This window comes from Pyrgilauda ruficollis, unplaced genomic scaffold (assembly GCF_017590135.1).
Source record: "Pyrgilauda ruficollis isolate IOZ18807 unplaced genomic scaffold, ASM1759013v1 scaffold100, whole genome shotgun sequence".
Lineage (NCBI taxonomy): Eukaryota > Metazoa > Chordata > Aves > Passeriformes > Passeridae > Pyrgilauda > Pyrgilauda ruficollis.
The window spans coordinates 655,222-675,858 of record NW_024508102.1 but is presented as its reverse complement, the minus strand read 5'-3'; the positions used below and the strand labels follow the sequence as shown (position 1 = coordinate 675,858).

Genomic DNA, 20,637 nt, shown 5'->3' with positions numbered 1-20,637 from the left:
CGGCAGGGCAAAGAAAAGGTCCAACAGCAAACTTGTGTGAGATAAGAACCAGCTCAGAACTTGCCAGCCCCGTTTGCAAGCTGCAGCCACCTTCACCTCCCCGCGGGGCTCGTCTGGTTCCTGCCTGCACCTCTGCAAGGGGATGGGATTGCTCCTGAAGATTCTCATCCCTTTGCTGGGAGCAGCGCTGGCCTTTTATTTTTATTCGGCACCCGAGAACTTCAGTGAAGGTAAGCTGGAGAAGCAGGCTCCACAAGCAGCGCCAGAGGGGCGGCGTGTGCGGGGCACGGGGACCTGGATGGCCTGGCAGAGTCAGGGAGGGCTGAGGGCCGGGAGGGGAGGTCAGACCGCCCCAGGCAAGGGTCAGAGCACCGGGGAAACTCACGGAGCTACACTGGCTCTGCTGGACACGGCGTCTGACCTCTGTAAATGACTTATTCGGGAAACAAGCAGTTTTAAACGTTCCATCCTTTTACTGGCCAGCTCTCCCCGCTCCCTGGCCAGGCTTGGTGCAGAGCTCAAGCCTCCCCACCACACTGGGACTGGGGATCAGACTCCAGCGGGGTCTGGCGAGGCTGGCAGGGGCACGGAGGAGCCGCGGTGCCCGGGGGCAGAGGGCCAGCGAGGGCTGTGCCAGCCCTGAGCGCTGCACCCTCCTCTGCAGAGATGCTCCGGGGGAAGCGGGTGATCGTGACGGGAGCCAGCAGCGGCATCGGCGAGCAGATGGCATATCACCTGGCACGCATGGAGGCCCACCTGCTGCTCACGGCACGCACCGAGGCCAGGCTGCAGAAAGTAAATGGCGAGCAGGGCGTGCCGGGCTGGCTGCGATGTTCCCCCCAGCCCGGGCACAGCGGGTACCCTGCAGATCCACCCCAGGCCTTCCCCAGCAGCAGCCCGGCCCAGGAAGGAGCAGCCTGGGCTGGGGGTTCCGAGCAGGGCAGTCCATCCCAGCCCGTTCTGCCCGCAGGTCGTGGAGCGATGCCTGGAGCTCGGCGCTGCCTCCGCCCGCTACATCAGCGGCTCCATGGACAGCCCCAGCCTGCCCCAGGAGCTGCTCAGGGAGGCTGAGAACACCTGGGGTAGGTGCTGTGGAGCTGCCTTCTGTGGTCAATGCTTTGTGGGGGCTCCCGGGACAAGTGGAGTGAATCTCGACTCGGTGTTTCAAAAGGCTGGAGTATTATATTGCGATTATATTATATTAAAATGATATGCTAAAAATTATACTAAAAGAATAGAGAGAAAAGGATCCATCAGAAGGCTGGAAAGAACAGGAATGGAATGGAAACAAAGGCTTGTGACTCTCAGAGTGCGATGCAGCTGCATCTGTGATTGGCCATTAATTAAAAACAACCACCATGCCCCAGTCCCAGCTGCACCTGTTGCATTCCACAGCAGCAGACAGTTATTGTTTACATTTCTTTCCTGAGGCTTTTCAGCTTCTCAGGAAGAAAACACCCTAGCAAAGGATTTTTATAAAATATCAGCTCCAGCCCTCCTCACCCCGGAGCGCAGCGCAGCCTCCAGGAGGGGCTGGGTCGGGGTGACAGCGGCTGGTGGCACCCCTGCTCTGCCCCCAGGTGGCCTGGACATGCTCATCCTGAACCACATCGGCCAGAGCGGCTTCACCTACTTCAGCGGGGACGTGGGGCACGTCCGCAGGCTCATGGAGACCAACTTCATCAGCTACGTGGCCTTGGCCACGGCTGGCCTGCCCATGCTGAAGGAGAGCCAGGGCAGCATCGTGGTGGTTTCATCCATAGCAGGTGAGCTCCCGGGGCCCTCAGCCTGCCCTGGATCCCTGCTGAGACTCTGCTGCAAAAGGCAGAGGAAGGACCACAAGCAGAGTCACTCAGGGTCAGCAGGTGATTGAGCTCTTTGGTGCACAATTCAGATGCTCTGGGAAATTCATCTTTTGTGCTGTCAGTGTCTTGGCACCCTCTGGTCGCCTTCACACGCCGCAGTGCAGGTGATTTCACAGGCATGGCCACACATTTAAAACACACTTGCAATACGTGGGCATCTCTGTGGGGATACAAAAGCAGTATCAGCCGCTCTGGGAGTCCCTTTGAGCCATATGTTACATTTTAAACATTCCTGAGTGTGTTTTACCTCTCAGGCATTCCAACAGCTTATCCCAACACCCTCAATCCCAACACTGTAGCTACTGGCAGGGCAGGAGGGAGGGAGAGCTGTGCAGCCTGAGCCCCAGCGCTGTGTCCCTGCTCCAGGTAAAATTGCTGGCCCTTTTACTGCTCCCTACTCCGCAACCAAGTTCGCCTTAGACGGATTTTTCAGCTCCTTGAGGCAGGAACTCATCATAGACAAGGTGAACGTTTCCATCACGCTCTGCATCCTGGGCTACATCAACACAGGTAAGCTCAGCCCTGCCAGGACCCCGCGGCTCAGCCCTGCCAGGACCCCGTGGCTCAGCCCGTCCCAGGCACAGCCCAGCTGAGCCCAAACCCAGTCCTGGTGCCAGCCTGCTCTGCCGCTGCTGCTGGAGCCTCCTGCAGCCTCTGCAGCTGGGAAACACCACCCCAACCCTTCCAAAAGTGTGGCCTGAGGCCTTGGACTCTGCCAGGCTCGCAGTGAGCTCAGGAGAGGTCAAGGGAAGGGAAGGGAAGGGAGAGTGGAGAGGAGAGGAGAGGAGAGGAGAGGAGAGGAGAGGAGAGAATTGTTATTGTCACTGTTCTAAGCCTGGTCAAACAGGTGTGATCCCCAGAGTCAGTGGGTTTGGGGGTGCCCCAGACACCCCAGTGGGCTGATGGTGCTGTGGCCGTGTCCCCCCTGACTCGTCCGTGTCCCCGTTGCAGAGAGCGCCGTGCAGGCCGTGTCACACGTCATCCCCGACACGCCGGCCCCCAAGGAGGAGTGTGCCCTGGAGATCATCCGGGCCGGGGCCCTGCGCCGCAGGGAGCTGCACTACCCGGCCCGGACCGTGGGCAGCATGCTGCTCGTCCACAGCCTCGCCCCCGAGCTCCTCGACTCGCTTGTCCGCAGCAGCTACCGCCTGGAAAATGTCCGCAGAACGTAGTCCTGGGGCTGGGCTGGCACCTGGGGCCCAGCAGGACGGCTCTGGCTGTGAGCCCAGCTCCCCTCCACACACTGGGCATCCCTGTGCTGGCGCCCTGGCAGCCTGGGCCGGGACACTCCAGGAGGCTACCGCAGCACAAAAATGTCCTTTTTAGTCATGGGCTCTCGTAAAGGGCTTTTTCCAAGGAAGCGCTTTAGAGAAGTCCTGCAGCAGTATGTGCTGCCAGTGCCCTGCCCACCGGCAGGTTCCTGCTCAGCCTGCAGAAGCTGTTCCCTCTGGAAAGCCACCGAGGCAGCAGATCTGAGCCCTGGCCCAGGACCAGGCTTTGGACCATGCAGCACAAACCACCCAAAGCCACCAGAGAGTCTCTGAATCTGGAGAGTTTCTGTCACACATCCCTTCCATGCCGGTCTTTGTAAAAATAAATCCAGTGTTACTTTGAGATCTCTGCTTTTCCGGGTGTTCCTTCTCCACGTGCACAGCCCTTATCAGGGCAGGGCGCCCTTATCAGCGCCCAGCTGCCTAAACCGACCTCCTCCCGATTTGCATTAACCAAGCTTTCACTTCTCTAAAGACCTTAATGAATTTCTGCCATTCCTGACCTCTCCTCAGCTGCCAAAACACACTTTTTTCCCTCTTTCTAATCTGCAAGAAGCCTTAAAATAATAGCATTACTGTACTTCCCCAAAGCCGCTCAAGGAAACCCCATCCCCGAGCGCCACAAGCAGCTCCAACTCAACCTCTGTGCCACAGAGGGGGAGATGCCCCAGAAGAAAAGTGCTGGCTGTGCTGGGAGCCGGGCTGGAGCCTCGGGGCTCCCGAGATAAACCCGGGGCCGCGGGCACACGCAGGAACCGGGGCTCGGCCGCAGCTGCAGCGTTTCCTGTTCCACAGAGACAGCAAGAGAGCTCAGCATGAGCTGCCTGGCATGAGGAGGGCAGCCGGGGCGTGCTCCTGCCCGAGAGCACCCGGCTCGGCACCGAGGGCAGGACAGGAGCCTGGCACAGGTAAGAGCTGCGGACGCACAGCTCCAGGCTGCTGGGCTGCAGGGCAGCAGCGGCCAAAGGCAGCTCCAGGCACCTTCTCCCTCTGTTTCCACCCCGCTTTCAGCCTCCACAGCTTGCACTGGGAAACTGGAAGGTGAACCAGCAAGAAGCAAGGTTTTTTTGCTGGTTTCCCTTGAAGCGAGAGGTGTAACAGCTTGGAAAGCAAAGATAGAGGACATGTTTAATTCCAGAGGGTAATTTGGGGTAACAGAAGGAGGAAATAGAGCATTAGCTTGTCAAGAAAGCCTCCAGGGTTTGCTCAGCCCCGGGTGAGTAATGGACTGTGTTTCTTTAAGCTTTATCCTGCTTCTCAGTGCATTTTTGGTGAACTGAGGCTTTTACAGCCCTGGGACAGGCTGGGCAAGCCAGAGGCAGCACAGGTGGGAGAGGACTGAGGTTTTCCTGGTGGGAAGAGATGGATGAGTGGAGACTGAGCAGGACACACAACTGGGCCTTTTCTAAAATGGAGCAAAATGAGTGAAAAAACGCTCAGCTTTTGGAGCAGTGTCCTGGCTGGGGCCTGTGGGCACCTTCCCCACCCAGGGACCACGCCAAAAATGCTGCTGGCCTTCAAAGGAGGCCCCTACAGTAAGAGGTAGTACCAGGAATGAGCTTTGAGCACCCCACAGCTACCACATGGACAGCAGAAATAATTACAGAGCAGATTTTAATACAAACCGAACAGCATGGAAGCATTCTGGATGTAACTGGCCCTCCAGAAGCACTGCCCGACACCCCACATCCATAAATCCTAGAAAGGGCTGGTTTGCACTCATCCCCCGTGTTTTGGCCTGGCTTCGCAGGGCAGAGGCCCCGAGGGGACAAGGCCACCATGCCCAGGAGGGCACGGCCGCGCCCGGGCGAGAGCTACGAGGAGCGGAGCGAGCGGCGGCAGGCGGCGCGGCCGCGGGGCAGGGACAGCGCTGTCCCCTGCTGCCGCCCTGCCCGCCGGCCCGCCCCGCCGGCCACCAGCCCCCGGCAGGCACAGTTCCTCAGGAGGAGGAACCTGGCGGCAGAGCCCGGGGAGACCCCGCCGGGACACGAGCCCGAGGCAGCGACCCCGCTGGAGAGGTCCCCGACGGTGGAGCCCGGAGCCAGCGCCCTGCTCCAGGTAACGCCTGCCCTGGCACAGCCAGGAGCTCATCCTGGAGCTGATCCTGCTCCAGGTAACGCCTGCCCTGGCACAGCCCGGAGCTCAGCCCGGAGCTCACCCTGCTCCGGGTAACGCCTGGTGTGGCACAGCCTGGAGCTCATCCTGGAGCTCATCCTGGAGCTCATCCTGGAGCTCACCCTGCTCCAGGTAACCCCTGCCCTGCAGTACAGCTAGGAGCTCAGCCTGGAGCTCATCCTGGAGCTCACCCTGCTCCAGGTAACCCCTGCCCTGCGGTACAGCTAGGAGCTCAGCCTGGAGCTGATCCTGCTCCAGGTAACGCCTGCCCTGGCACAGCCTGGAGCTCAGCCTGGAGCTGATCCTGCTCCAGGTAACGCCTGCCCTGGCACAGCCCGGAGCTCATCCTGGAGCTGACCCTGCTCCAGGTAACCCCTGCCCTGGCACAGCCCGGAGCTCAGCCTGGAGCTCATCCTGGAGCTGATCCTGCTCCAGGTAACACCTGCCCTGGCACAGCCCGGAGCTCATCCTGGAGCTGATCCTGCTCCAGGTAACGCCTGACCTGCGGCACAGCCCGGAGCTGATCCTTGAGCTCATCCTGGAGCTGATCCTGCTCCAGATAACCCCTGCCCTGCGGCACAGCCAGGAGCTCAGCCTGGAGCTCACCCTGCTCCAGCCACCACCAGAGCATCACATCCAGGTCAAACACAGCCCAAATGCAGAGTGAACAGACAAAAACCGTGCATGTTTCACAGTCCCTGCTCCTCTCCTGCGTGCCAAGCCTTGAACCACGCGGCGATTTTTCTGCCATTTCTCCAAGTACAACTGCAAGCTTCTGCTGCCAGGCTGCAGTTCTGCACTTGCACAAATTAATTTTACCCTTGATAAGTGAGCTCCATCCCCCTGGCTTCCCTCCCTCACCTGTGCTGTGAGCAGGAAGGGTGGAGGAGGCAGGAGACTCCTGGCACTCATTACCCACCCTGTGCCACACAGGAGCCCAGAGAGCTCCCTGCCTTCAAACACCTTTGTGCAGAACACCCCAGGCAGGGCCAAACAGATCTCCCTGTCAGTGTATTTCTGTGTAAAATTCCCTGGGGGTCACAAAGCCGTGTGAGCTCAGACAGCTGAGCACGGGGTGATTTACACAGACCCACCCCGCACCAGGGTGAGCAGAGCAGTCACCCACCCCTGCTGCCACTTCAGCAGCTTCTGGAACAATCTGTGACGTGCAGGGCCTGCCCCGGTGAGCTGTGCAGAGCTGACAGCCCGGGGAGCAGAGCTGGCAGCCCTGCCCAGGCAGCCAAGGGGCAGCACAGACCCACACCAGGGCCCGGCTCCCGGCCACCTCGTCCCGTTCTGGGCTGTCGTTCCCCACCCAGCAGTCAGCAGGCTGTTCCCCACTTTGCCACGAAGCTCTGCTGCAGCCAAAGCAGCAGATCCCTGTGGAATTGCCAGAGCTCCTTGGCATCTCCGTGCTGCCCCTCAGCAGTCCCTCCCTGCAGGCACAGCCCCTGCCCTCAGCCTGTTTGGGGCAGACACTGACTCCAGCCGCCCTCTCTCTCGTTCCAGCACCCCAGGAGCTGCCCCACGCTCCCCCCTGCTCAGTCCCTGCTGAGCCTCAGCAGCCCCCGGGCACGAGGGGACTCCGTCACCACCCAAGGTACGTGAGGGGTGCTCAGATCTCCCAGCACAATATTCCCTTCCCACCTTCCCGTCTCTGTGGAGCTGTTTGGGATCAGCTGGCAGCTCCCCAGCCAGCATCCCCCTCCTGTGCTGCTTCACCACCCCAGCCTGAGTTTTCCCTGCAGACTGCAGGAACCAGGGATATTTTTCCTGGGGAAGGATAAAGCAGTGCAGAGTGGCCCCCAGTGCTGCTGAGCAGCTGCTGTGCCCCAGGGCTGCCCCAGGACCAGCCAGGGGAGTGACTTCACTGCAGAATAACTTCCTTTGCTTCTCTGCCACCAGAGCAGGGCATTTATTTGCCTCTTGTGCCCGTTGAGCTGTCACTGGACACTGTTTAATAACTATTTTTTATTTAAACTGGGAGCAGTGGGAGCAGAGATGGGCACCCTCATGGAAAAACACCCACGGCCCCTCAGGGGATCATTCACAGGCTCTCCCTTTGCTCCCACAGGAACACAGACCCTCCCAAGCCCCAGCCCAGGAGTGACAGACTCGAGCCAGCAGACAGAGTAAGCAGCTCCTGCTCCTGCCCTGGCAATGCCCACGGGGCAGCAGCTCCCCAAGCCCAAAGGGCTCCCCCCAAAAGGTTTGCTGCACAGACACAGCTCAGCTGGGGAGGGGGTGTCCAGCTGAAGACCCTCCCTGACACCTCAGTAACGCACTTTTTGTTTTTCATTTCAGCTGGGGAATAGCAGTTTTGAATAAGGTAAGCAAAGCACAGGTAATGACCAGCCTGGAACTGCTGAAAGTTAAACTGCTGTGGAAATATTTCCACTTCCCTGGAAAAACTAACCCAATGGACCCCAGCAGGCTCCCCTTCTCCACCCAAATATAGGCTGCTAGTCCACTTTTATTTAAAAATATTTAGTTTATTGGAGCAAGTTCATGACATGTTTATAAACTGAAACAATCCTATTTTTAAACACCTGCCCTTTCCCTTTCAGGAAATGGTGCAGCTCTCCAACTACCTGAAGGTAGGTACCAACCAGGGCTCAGAACCCACTGGGACAGCTGGTTTTCATCAGGAATAATAGTTTTAAAATTATTACTATTGCTAAGTGAAGGGGTGTTAAAACCCCAATTTTCACACGGCCAAAAAAGCCAACAGAGCTCAAAGAGCTGGAGCCCCCAGGCAGGGCCAGCCCTGGGCTGGGGGGCTCTGGGCTGTGCCCCCAGCTCTGCCCCCACTGACCGTGTCCCCTGCCCCACAGGAGGCCCTGCACCGCGAGCTGCTGCTCAAGCAGAAGATGGTGATTTTACAGGAGCTGCTGTCCACTCTGCTCCAGGCTTCGGAGAAATCCTGGCAGGTACCAGAGAGCTGCAGAACCCCCCATCACCTCCCCTGGCTCCCCTGCCTCTCTGCTCAGGGAGGGTGGGACCAACTCAGCAGAAAAGGTTCTTTCTGTCTTCTATGAGAATGCAAAATTAAGATGATACATTTTATGTAATATATAAGGCTTTCTTACAGGATCCTTAAATCAAACAATTCGTGCCGTTGTGGCATTTTAAAAAAAGTGTTATGAAAGTCCTGTTGGGGCAGAGAAGCGAGTGATTGGGTGAGGGGGGCACAAAAACTCGTGTTAGACATCCTGTGGTGAGAAGCTTCCGCCTTCGCTCGCTCCTCCAATATAACGTGAGCAGGAAAAAACACTCGGCCACAGGCGCAGGAAGTGGCCAGGAAACCTCAGAATACAGACAGGTGGGTGCTCCCTGCTGCTCGCTGTCCCTGCTGCAGGAGAGGCTTTGTGCTGCCTCTTGCACGCTGCTGTTCCTCAGCCTAAAAATCAGCTTTTCATCAGCTTAAAATCAGCTTTTCGTCAGCCTAAAATCAGCTTTCCTCAGCCTAAAAATCAGCTTTTCATCAGCCTAAAATTCAACTTTCCTCAGCCTAAAATTCAGCTTTCCATCAGCCTGACAGTCTCCTCGGTGCTGGAGCCAACAGGCAGATGCTGCTGCTGGGAGGGGATTCCACGAGGCAGGTGGGGCTGGGGGGCTTCTCCAGGGGGTGCTGGCAAAGGGATGGATGGATGGATGGATGGATGGATTGGATGGATGATGGATGGAGCCTTCCCCAAAATGCTGTGCCATGGAAGATGAGGGCTGGCTGGCCCTTTCCAGCCTCAGGTGAGGTGCCAGATGTTTGTTGTAGCAGCTTTTTAACCCTTTCTAACAGTTTCAAAGGGTTTCAAAGATGAGCTGTTGAACACCTGTGAATGATGTGGCAGAACTCTTGGAATGGCCACGGAGTAATTTTTGAGGTTCTCTTGATGTGTGCTTGTGGCTCGATGGGGCAAGTGAAAGCACACTGCAGGGACAAAGCATTTGTCCCTTCTCCCTCCACAATTTCACTTTGAGGTCAGAGAGACCTTCCTACCCCAGGCCTGTGCCTCAAATCCCCCACCAGTTGTAAAACTAGCTTGGCTGATTCAGAAATGCTGCCAGATGAAGGATGATGCTCAGTGAGTCTCTCCATCCCAAACCCTTCCATGATTTCTGCTCCAGAGCACAGGAAGGGCCTGATTGCCTGGTACATGGCACAGCCACATCTGTGCACAGCTGGAACCTGTGCAGACAGCAGAGGAGGAGAACTGAGAAAAACCAGGCAGAATATTGCACATCTAAAATTGCTTTTCAAAATTCCACCTACTTACTAAGAGCCTTTAGTTCTTTGCATCAACAACTGAACTGGGAAGATTGAGTCTTTGGGACTGTAAATGCGTTTCTGTGCAAATTTAACCGGTGCTGAGACACCAGGGAGTCTGGTTTTGCTTGGGTCTGTCAGCTATTCCTGTAACATCGAGGAGTTTCTCTTCAGAGTCGTGACTTCAGACAGCAGTGGGCAGAGAGGATATTGGTGTTCTCAGTATGGGTGGTGGAAAACAGCCCACGTGAACTCTTTGCTAGAAGTGTTATCTGAATTTGCATGCAGTCTGCTTCCACAAAGCCTGAGCAGCCTGACTAACACCGAGAGGAGATGATGACAGTGAGGAAAATGAATCATCATGGGTGCCCTCGATCCCCCTGCCCAACTGCAGATGTTACAGCCCAGAGCCAACCCATTTTCTAAGGAAAGCAGCGAGACAAGGCCGTTCCAGCAGCTGGAGCTCGAGGCAGGGAGGGAGCACAAGCAGAGAACAGGGCTGTCCGTGGGGACAGGCAGCAGCTGCATTTCTGCCAAAGCCAGCCAGAACAGCCCCAAATCCCCTCGCTCCTAACTTGTCATGTCACTGCCAGCACCTGCACTCAGTAACCAGAGAAACTGCCTCAGGACAGGTTTTCAATCCATAGGAGTTTCACCTCCCCCATATCCCATTTATTCTGAGGCTGGGAAGGTTTACTTGAGCTCTCAGCACTGAAGAGAATTTGATGTGATTACAGATGAAGGGAGAGAATGAATCAGAACACAGCCCAACAAAACATTGGGGGCACATTGTGCAGTTCAGGATTTCACATCTCACTTCAACTGCTTTTCCCCAGGGCCAGCTGAACGAGGACAAACTGAGGTGTAAACTACGGGTGCTGGAAAATCAGCTGCAGGCCTGCACCCAGGTAATGTCTGATTCACTGACAAACACGGGCGAGGAAAGGCAGGAAAACAAAAACCAAGCCTCGAACTGGGCCGGGTCTCAGTTTCTACATCAATGTGATGAGATACCTATCCAGAAAGGAATTCAACTCTGTGCTGAAGCAATGCTTCACAGCACATTAGCAGTAGCATTTACACACTCCGGGTTTGTTAATACTCAGGTGTAGCAAGGTGAGAATCTGACAGATAAGCATTTCAAGCTCTTTCTTTCTTTCCAGAGTTACTCAAAGGAGTGTGTGAAGAAGATCCTGATAGAGATGGAGGACCAGAAGCAGACCTATGAGCAGAAGGCAAAAGAGGCTCTTCAGAAGATGCTGGAGGACAAACTCCTAACAGAGCAGAAGCTGCAGAACTCTCAGGTGAGCAACACGTCTTACACCTGGCTTGGCTTTAATTTAGCCCAGCTGTGATAAAGAAAACCCACACATCAGGGAAAGGTGATGACAGCCTTGCCATTAGCAGCAAAGATAAAAAAATATGAAGTTTTAGCTAGTCAGCAAAGCCCAAAGCAGCTTTAATGCAACCTGTGCTCACTGCACGAGCTGCACATCACGTTACAGACAGCTCACAGCTGAGGAAATGTGCTCGGGTTTGTCAGCTTGAATTGCAACCCCTTCCTCCCCACCATCCCTCTGGGCCATTCCCTGCCCTGCTCACACCAACAGACACCAGGGCACGAGGTCTCCAGAGCTGCTCTTTCTGGAGCTGCTCATTTATAAGAAAATAGGTTTTCCTCAAGAGGCAGCAAATTGCCTTGACCCACAAGATAAGAGGTATTTGCAGAAAGACAAGTGAGCTTTATCCCAAGTAGCACCAGGCTCCTCAAGCTTGCTGGAGCACAGGAACCGGTTCCAGAGGGAGCATTGCCCTGCTTGGCTCTGTCCATCAGATGGCATCAGCCCCACGCGGGTTTTGTGTGCTGCTGCTCGGGGAGCCAGCACAGCCCAGCTGGTGTCACCAGGGCAGGCTGGCAGCATCCCCCGGGCCCTGGTCAGCCACCCCTGGGTCACACCCACCCCTGGGTCCCTGCTCTGCTCTCCAGAGAAGCCTGGCAGAGATGCGAGAGAGCCTGGCCCTCTGGAAGGAGCACAACGCCACACTCAAAGCCGAGCTGACCAAGGAGACCACAGCACACACCGAGCTCAGAAACAGCTTCCAGGCTTTGCAGAGCGAGCTCCAGGTACGCCAGCTCCCGCCAGGAGCAGCTTGCTCTGGGATTTTGCTGCCGCCGGGCTGCCCAGAGCAGCCGTGGCTGCCCCCGGACCCCCGGCAGTGCCCAGGACCCCCGGCAGTGTCCCCGGACCCCCGGCAGTGCCCGGGCCAGGCTGGACACTGGGGCTGGGAGCAGCCTGGGATAGTGGCAGGCAGTGCGGGGGCAGGACGAGGCGAGCTGTGATGCCCTCCCAAGCCGGCCCGGTGTGTGTGTGTCTGTCTGTCCGTCCTGGCGCAGCGAGCGGACGCGCAGAGCCAGCGGCTGAGCCGGGAGCTGCGGGCGCTGCGGGACGAGCGCACGGAGCTGCTGCAGCGAGCCAGCGCCCTGCGCGGCGACAACGACCGCCAGGCCGGCCACATCCGCCACATCCAAGGTACCCGGCCGGGCTGTGCCCGCCGCGAACGCGGCAGGGACGGGGACAGCGCTCCTGGAGCCGCGGGCTCCGCGCAGCGCTCACACCGGGCTCGCTCCAGCGCGCCACAAGGCTGCTGGTTGCCAAAGCCCTCCAAAAGGTGCTCCTGGCTGGATTAAAGGGTTCAGAGAAGTGGCTTGGCTAGAGGAGAGGATGTAATGAGAGACCTGAAAAGAAATAAAAACCTAAGATATGTCCTCAGCTTGAAGCAGGACTTTCCTCCCTTGGCAGAGCACCAGTGCTGGGTGGTGAGGGCAGTACAGAGGAGCTGGTAATGTCCTAAAGCACCACTTCAGACACAGGCAAGGAAACTCACACACGTTATTTCAAACTCACACGTGGCTATTTTGAAACATAATTAGGGAAGAGAAAGCGGGTTGCAGTTCTAATCTCATAACGGGTCTTGCATGAACGGCTTTAAAATAAAGCCGTAAATGACTTGAACATGAGGCACGAGAGAAAAAGCTGCCAAAAAAGAAAGGGCAATAAACAGCTGAAAATCACATCCCTTCAAAGAAAGTCCAGGGCAGCCAACAATATCTGCTCACTCTACACATGTGGAGAACAGAAAAGTACCACCCTTGCATAAAGATACATATTTATACCAACTTTGATCTTCTATCCTTATTTCAGATAAATTGCAAAAAGAACAAGAGCAGAAAGTAACACTGGAGGCAACAATCAGCCATTTGCAGAGTAAGTAACACAGAAATGCACAAAGTTAGAGACCTCCTTTGTGCTATAAACAATAATGTTGCTTTTTTGTGTCCCCAGACTTGATCCAGAACCAGACCAACCAACAGAAGAGCCAGCAGGTGACGGTGCAAAGGACAGGTCAGCAAACTTTGTAACCCCCACGTAGCACTCCCTGGACACAGGAACACTAGCCCTGACTCTAGGAAAAGTCTGCAGTGCTTTAGAATAACGGGTTATTTTAGAGCTACACGGAATGAGTTGTTTTGCTAGCTAACATTAAAACATAAACGTATTTATGATGGCAAACACTTTAAAAATTAAATGGATTTCACTGCAAATTCTACTTCAGTGGCTCCGCCATATTTTTTCCAAACAAAACACATTCCAGTGTATAATTGCAATAACAGCTGTACTTGACAGAAAGAAAGAAAAAAAAAAAAGGCATTTTAACTCTCCCTCCCCTCCATTTCTGGCAACTGCTCAGAAATATTGCTCTTAAGATGATGAGCTTGTAGCTACAGCAGAGACAGGCCTGTGATAACAAACCCAGCTCCTGTGTCCTCTGCTTTGTGCATAGCACACAGACCTTATCCCTAAACTGTGCTGAGTAAACAAGAGCTAAAGCCAGCCCAGAGCCTGGAGCTGTTTCTCATCAGAAGCCTGACTGTTTTCTAGACCAGGTTTTCACCACACAGACCCCACCTCTCACTCCTGCCAAGGAAAAACAAAAAGCTCTGTCAGAGCACCCCGAGGAGGAGGAGGAGGAGGAGGAGGAGGAGGAGGAGGAGGAGGGAACAGAAAGCCTGCAGGATGAGATGCAGAAAAGGACATCCCAGCTCACAGCAAAGGAGAACGAGGTGAGGAAGTCACTCAGAGCTGTCTCACTCCAGCCAGCTCCCATAAACACGGGGACAGGACATCACCCCTTCCCTCAGCTGCTGGGGTTACTCCATCCCGAGCTGTCTCACTCCAGCCAGCTCCTGTGACCACGGGGACATCACCCCTTCCCTTGGCGGCTGGGGTTACTCCATCCCGAGCTGTCTCACTCCAGCCAGCTCCTGTGACCACGGGACATCACAAAGCCTGCAGGATGAGATGCAGAAAAGGACATCCCAGCTCACAGCAAAGGAGAACGAGGTGAGGAAGTCACTCAGCAGAAACACCACGCACCAAAGCTCCTGCAGGTAGCCCAGGCTTGGTTCCTGTAAGGATTATCTGCCCTAAATTTTATCCTGACCCACTCCTAAACCCCCGATGAAGCACCTACACACAAGGGCAGGGCTGCAGCAGCCTTGGCTGCAGGAGCAGAGCTCTCCCTGTACAAACCCCCCTGCTCTCACAGACAGGAGAGCCTCAGCAGCCCCACAGGGAAAAGCCAAAGCCACACTTTAAGAACCAAGCCCCTGAGCATAAAGGAAGGAGAGGAGGAAAAGAAAATGCTTGCAATAATAACAACAATAAAAATATCAGCAAGGGCCTGCTAACAGAAGCAATGCCCATACAACTGGACTGCAAAAAAACCCCAAAAAAACCAAAACCTTTTACACACAATTTGCCATCAAACCAGCTTTCTGCCAACCAACAGCCCCTCAATTCCTATAGCAGTGTTCAGCCAGCAAGGATTTATTTAAAAGGACTTATAAAAAAATAATTTATAACTTCGTGTAGCAGAGCTGAGAGCCACGCAGGAAAAGAGCTTGTGCTGTGAGTGCTGGCAGCAAAGCAGGCAGCTGTGGAAGCTGGCAGGCTGGGCAGTGCCCCAGCAGCACGCTGCAGTGACACTGAGCTGTGCTCTGTTCCTGCCCCGAGGCACCGAGGGACAAAGCCCCTGTGCCCACCACTGCTGTGGCTCGCACAGGGTGAGAAGGACAGGGCATCCTGTGCCCCGGCATCCAGCCTGCCTGGGGTTTATGCCCCCAAGGTCTCCTCCTGTATTTACTGCCTCCCTGAATGGGAGGTTCTCGATCCTGGCTGTCTCTACTCTTACCTGACAAAGGAACCAGCTCAGGGGGGCTCCTCAGCACAGTCCCCTCGTGTGTCCTGAGCAATTCTCCCACCTCACACCCACTGCTTTATCCCACTCCTGCCTCTCCTGTGGCCGAGCATCCCCACAGCCACACCTGCTTCCCCTTCACTGCCAGCACCACAAGAATTCACCAGAGACAGGGGTTTAAAGTCCCTTTTGCAGCTGCACCGTGCAGGTTTTACAGCAGCACTTGCCCATCATTCATGTGCAGGCTCAGACACAATGCAGGCCATGACACCACCTCCCGAGGAAGTAAATATACCTGAAATATACACAGAATGTACACATAGTAAATACACATGGAGCCTGCAATAAACTTCACTAATTCAAAGCACCATGGTGATCAAATAATTTATTAATTTTCAGCTGCCCACTGCAAATAAATACACACTGCCTTTGCAGGGTGCGATGTGCAGGCAGGCAGGACCGAGGGAGCATCTGGGAGCACACACATTTATTTTTTTTAAATGTATTTGGTTTTGCCACCGGCCTGCAGTGACCGTCTCAATTCAGCCTTCAGTGCTCAAGGACCACGAGAGGTGCAGGGGACAACACACACAGGGAGCTGGATCTTCTGCCTTGGTCCCTAATGCAGTGAGGAAGGCTAAAAAGTCTCAGTACACTCGTGTTTTACAAGGCAACCGCTGGAAGAGACACGACCTCGCTGGAAATGCAGAGATCTACAAAATCGCTCTGAGCACTGAAAGCCTCCTTGAGCTCCTGGCACCAGGCATCCAGCACGTCCCCGAGCTCGGCGCAGAGGCTCTCCGGGACGCTGAAGGAGTAGATCTGCACCCTGAGCCCATCCTTTATGCGGGGGCAGGAGGCCCGGGCCGTGAACAGCCTCAGCGGGGTCAGCGCCAGGCAGTTCTCAGCACCCTCAGCGAAGGTGTACACGGCGGGGTAGCCCAGCAGCACCCCGGCCACGGTGCACAGGTTCCAGCCGCTGGCGACAACCTCGCTGGCGGTCACCGGCTCGGCGCTGTTGGCCTCGGCGTCCCGCAGGTGGCCCAGGAGGGCGGCGAGGTGGCGGCGCACGGCGCGGGCCTCGGCCGGGGCGCAGAGCTGCGGGCCCCGCCGCGCCGCCGACACATCCACAGCCTGGGCACAAAGCAGGGCACAGGGACAGTGCCCACAGCCTGGGCACAAAGCAGGGCACAGGGACAGTGCCAAGCCGTGCTGGGAGCCGCTGACAGCTCCGTGCCATCACTGAGTGCTCAGGGTTGTACAGATCTGAGCGATCAGCCCCCAGGAAACTAGAGAAGCTCCAGAGGTTGCTTCCAACCCCATACTGTTATATATGCATTTACGATGCCAACATATTAGAATCACTATAAAAAAACCCCACACTGAAAGGAGTATCAGCCTTTGAGGTTGCTGTTACAGCCCGTGAAAGAGAAAAAAAGAAGACTAGGTGATATTGTCCAGGCAGATTTAATAGAGCACAGATTATTTTCTTTCTCCCCTTCTAATGATCAAGTATTTATATACATTGTATTATAGCAGATTAAAAAATATTACAGAATTGAAATCTGATTTATACAGAAGGGTTACTTAAGCAAACAGCTGAAGAGGGTGAAGGAGTTAGAAGCATTCCTGTAATCCCCTCTGTTTTGAGCCGCTTCCAAAACAAAAGCACCACAAATTGCTGAAATTGTAGAAAGATGACGAGATTTACAGATTTTATTTGTTCAGACCGAGGCGAGGCACAGGTTAGGAAAAGCTTCTGTGTATGTACAAGAAGAAGCCCCGGAGGAAGCGGTCACTGCGCTGGGAGCGGCTGTGCCATGTGCATGGCCGGGGCCTGCATGGGCCAGCCCTCCTGGTGGTTCTGCAGCAGCCGGTAGAGCTGCTTCAGGTGTGCCACGATGTTGTCCTTGATGTCCGGCGTGGAGATCTGCAGCCGCACGCTGCCGCTGTCGAAGGAGCGCGTGAAGTCCCCGGAGAACATCTCGTAGATCATCCGCGCCACAACGGGGATGACCTGGCGAAGAAGTCCCTTATTTAGCCTAAAGGCATGTGGAATGTCCCTGTTTCTCTGCAGGAGCCCCTGCCCTGGATGCAGAGATGGTTTCCACAATACCCTCAAACGCATCCACAAACCAGTTCTGTTCAGCACACGTCACATTTGTATTTGCTCTCCCAAACCACCAGGCTTACTGGAGTTTTCCTGGTGTCAGAAGCCACAGCAGGTAAGAACAGGTCTCGGTATGCACGGGAATTGATCCCAAACCAAACAAGGCTGGCACATGTCACCCCAGAGCCCCAGTGCCCTACCTGCACCACGATCAGCTTCCTCTCCCTGGGTTTTCCATCGGGCCACTCTTCTCCAAAGCAGAAGTAGATCTCGTAGGGTGGCTGTTTCTCAATTTGTCCCTTCTGATGGGCAATCAGCTCTAGGAAGAAAAGCAGAGTGCTGCAGGGTTGTCCTCTTTAGGGGAAACACCCATGACATCCCACCTCATTGCATCACCCCCAGCCTTACCTACACAGTCCTCTGCCACCTCTCACACAGTTACAGCTCACTCCTTGCACGTGAAGGGCTTTCTTTAAAAGCAAGGCCCTCTGATGTCTCTCAGAGCATTAAATGAGTGTACAGTGCCCTTCTCCTGCCAGACACCCGCTCCAAGCTCCCCTGAAGTCAGTGGCCCTGACCCGCTGTCCACACCTGGTGCATCCAGGCAGAGCCCCAGTGCAGACCACCCTTCCCAAATGCCCGCTGTCCAAAGCTGTTTTCCAGAAGCAGAAGTTACCTACCGCTCAGGAACGTTTCCAGACAGAAGAGCTTGACCTTCTTTTGCCTCTCGATCAGGTTTGGGGTGGTGGAGGAGGGGGCACAGGGCCCAGACCAGTACACCTTGCACTGGCAGAGCCGCACGGCGTAGATGGCGTGGCCGCTGACCTCCAGGATCAGTCCCCTGTCCATAACATCCAGTAGCCGACTCGTGAAGATCTTCTGCCTTTCGTTGGTGATCTGCTCCGTCCCTGGAAACTTGACTTGCTCCAAACTGATGGGCCCAAAGAGCTCCTCCTGGTCTGGCATAGGACCCAGCTCTCCGTAGAAAAGTCTGCAGCCCTGTGGGTTGCTCACGGTCGTTGTGGGTCCGGTCTCCTTTCCTCGATACTCAAACTTGATTTCTAGGTCTGTCACTGAGAGAGAAACCATCAGTGTGGCTTTTCCTGGAGCACCAGCAGCTGGGACACCACGCAAGCCCTGCTGCCCTCACAGGGATGTTCACACCACACAAAATTCTATTTACACTACACAAGTTCTCCTCACTCACTCACTCACAAACAGCCACGGGAAAAAAGGCAAAACCCTCTTTTCTATGGGGTTTTAAAGTACAAAGCAGAAGCACTGTTACAAGCCCATGCACGTACTTGGCAGGGAGCTGATCCAGAGCTCAGGGCTGCTGAAGAAGTCGTGCTGCAGCGCCGTTGGGGGCATTTCCATATCCAGAGGTTCATTCTTTGGCCACACAGTTTCAGAGCTGCAGTTTTCTGCACTGGCAGGAGCCATCGGAGAATCTACAAAAAGGCAACAACTCTTCAATAAATCAAGATTTTATTTCAAGCATGCAGAAATTTACAAACAAATACCTTCACTAATAAATCAGTCTGTGCCACCTACCATTGATATTAAGAAATGGAAATGTCTCTTGAATTGGGACATGCTGAGATTGATTCAATTCTTCCTCCTCTTCATCATCAAGATCATTATCCTTTTCATCCCACGGAGCTGAGCCAGTGGAACCTGCAAACAAGCACATTCTTGTGGGTGGATGATCAGCATGAAACACTGGGAAAGGATCATCTTCATGTTGGATATTAATTTGTGTATTTTTCAAATCTCAGTAAAAAAAAGATAAATCTCATCCATACAACATGCTAATTCCAGTTTAATATATAATTCTAGAAAGCAAAGGTTAAAGTATTGATGAAGTAAGACACAGCATTGCCAATATTAGCCTGTTTAGCAGGAAAACATACAACTGTGTGCAGCTTTTTAAATTTTAGGACTAAAGGATGGTTCAAAATCCTTTTAGTTACAGTACAGGCTTCAGCTGGCAGCTGCTCCTGCTGCACAAGGGCAGCTGCAGAGTTAATGCAGAGAGGGAAGGAGCTCCCTTGGACCCACGCCTGCCCAGGAGCCAGCCCGTGTCAGCAAGGCCCTCACCTGGATTAATGATTGATCCCTGCGACTGCGGGATGTCACACACTTCATAAATTTTAATAGGGTTCATGGGCACCTCCTTGGTGCCATCGTACATCAAATTAAATTCCCGGCTCTTGTTCAGTGCACATCGGAGCTGGGCCTTCCACTTTGCAGGGTCTGGCTCGTCCACTCCTTCCTGGTACTTTCCCGTTTCCACGGCCCATGCCTGGGGACAAAGTACAGGCAGCTCAGTCCAGCCCTCCCCACAGAGCAGCTTTTATCAGAAACCAAACCTCCAAATGAATCCACCGTAAAATCTTAGAGCTCTTGTGATAACAAAAAAGGAAATTCCCACTTCAATAGTTTTTCTATTAAAAGAAAAGTGGAGAAAAAGGATGTAAATCCAAATTCCAAAAGAATGTTCACAATTCTGGGTTAGAGATTTTGTGGGTCTCAGATTCAACACCAGAAATCATTTTTGACAGGGAGCCTGTGCAGGAGGAATGGACTCGGTTAAAATGGAGTGGAAGGACAGCCAAAGACATCCAGCTGGCCTCTCCCTCCCTCACCCCAAAATCTGATTACTGGTCCAAGATGCCTCCAAGACAAAGGTCAGAAATTCCTCAAAGGAGTGCAGGGAGTTACAGTGAATCCCTTGGGATAAGAATATTAGGGACAGCAGCGATGAGTGCCTGTGATGAGCTTGTGGTGGACCTCTTAAGACTTATGTAACAGCATTTCATGGTTTGCTGCCAAGAACAAGCCAGTGACCACATCCCAGCCTGAGCACATGAAGCCAACAGCAGTCATCTTCCAGAGACCAAGGATCACATAGCACCCGGCCTTTGGTGGTGGGAAAGGGTTAAAGAACTCAACACCATCCCAGGCAGTGCCAAGCTTGGCATCCAGGTGCACAAAGTGGCTTTTCTGAGGTCAGATAAATAAAATGTGCCTGCAAACAGCTCCCGAGATGCCCGACCAGCTCCTGGGCCAACAATCCAGCCCTTTGTCTCTGTTCCAGAGCCGTGGGACGCCCGAGCTGCCCCCTGCCTCACCTTGAAGATGGTGTTCTCCTCCTCGTGCTGGGGGCTGTGCCGAGTGGCGTGTTTCCAGGGGATCTGGAAGCGCTTGGCCTCGCGGTTCAGCCAGATCAGCCCGGGGTACATCCCGCTGTCCACCTGGGCCACCAGCCACGGCTTCAGGCGCACCCGCCGCGGGTGGAGGGCCATGCTCTGCAGGGGTGACAGCGGAGCCACTGCTGGAGGTTACTTGAGCCTCATTTGCTTCAAAGAAACGGAATCCATTTAACGAGAAAGGGCCCTGTGCTGTGTGACTGCTGTTATGTTTACGGTACTGCACCCTGAGAGCACCAACTCAGACTCAGCTGGGTGACTCCTCTGCCAGGGAGGGTCACACACACCTCTCCAAGGGGGCCCAGAGCTGCCACAGGGACAGCAGCTCACACTCAGTGCCCCAGAGTGCGATATTTGTGCTCAACCAGCACACGGAGCGCGAGCCCTGAGCAGAGCTGGGCTGTAAACGCCGAGCAGGAGATAAAGCCACAAACAAGCCACAGCAGGAACAGGCAGCAGAGTTTCCAAAGCCTCCACGCACACCTTGGAGAAGGGGCTGATCTGATCTCTGTTCCTTCCGTCCTGTCAGACTCGCACTCAT

The 20,637-nt window shown here is 54.7% G+C and overlaps 4 protein-coding genes across 4 annotated transcripts; 2 read left to right on the top strand and 2 right to left on the bottom strand.

Annotated features, from left to right (window-relative positions):
- The first annotated feature begins 142 nt into the window (after nt 1-142).
- On the top strand, nt 143-3,411 carry LOC121353601 (corticosteroid 11-beta-dehydrogenase isozyme 1-like). Its single transcript, XM_041467553.1, has 6 exons — nt 143-230; nt 665-795; nt 971-1,082; nt 1,581-1,766; nt 2,232-2,375; nt 2,817-3,411. The coding sequence occupies exons 1-6, from the start codon at nt 143-145 to the stop codon at nt 3,035-3,037; spliced, it is 882 nt and encodes a 293-aa protein (XP_041323487.1). The 3' UTR covers nt 3,038-3,411.
- A 190-nt stretch (nt 3,412-3,601) lies between these two features.
- On the top strand, nt 3,602-15,042 carry TRAF3IP3 (TRAF3 interacting protein 3). Its single transcript, XM_041467041.1, has 15 exons — nt 3,602-4,044; nt 4,887-5,194; nt 6,761-6,851; nt 7,326-7,383; nt 7,556-7,580; nt 7,819-7,848; nt 8,086-8,181; nt 10,352-10,423; nt 10,679-10,819; nt 11,503-11,640; nt 11,911-12,046; nt 12,719-12,781; nt 12,860-12,919; nt 13,457-13,638; nt 14,983-15,042. The coding sequence occupies exons 1-15, from the start codon at nt 3,966-3,968 to the stop codon at nt 15,040-15,042; spliced, it is 1,539 nt and encodes a 512-aa protein (XP_041322975.1). The 5' UTR covers nt 3,602-3,965.
- A 395-nt stretch (nt 15,043-15,437) lies between these two features.
- Nucleotides 15,438-16,401, bottom strand: CUNH1orf74 (chromosome unknown C1orf74 homolog). Its single transcript, XM_041467030.1, has 2 exons — nt 16,372-16,401; nt 15,438-15,908 (listed from the first exon to the last, which is right to left on the bottom strand). Exons 1-2 carry the CDS (start codon nt 16,399-16,401, stop codon nt 15,438-15,440), a joined length of 501 nt encoding a protein of 166 aa, XP_041322964.1.
- On the bottom strand, nt 16,246-20,201 carry IRF6 (interferon regulatory factor 6). Its single transcript, XM_041467419.1, has 7 exons — nt 20,019-20,201; nt 18,985-19,189; nt 18,439-18,561; nt 18,189-18,335; nt 17,565-17,957; nt 17,085-17,203; nt 16,246-16,791 (listed from the first exon to the last, which is right to left on the bottom strand). Exons 1-7 carry the CDS (start codon nt 20,190-20,192, stop codon nt 16,570-16,572), a joined length of 1,383 nt encoding a protein of 460 aa, XP_041323353.1. The 5' UTR covers nt 20,193-20,201; the 3' UTR covers nt 16,246-16,569.
- Between the last annotated feature and the right edge of the window lie 436 nt (nt 20,202-20,637).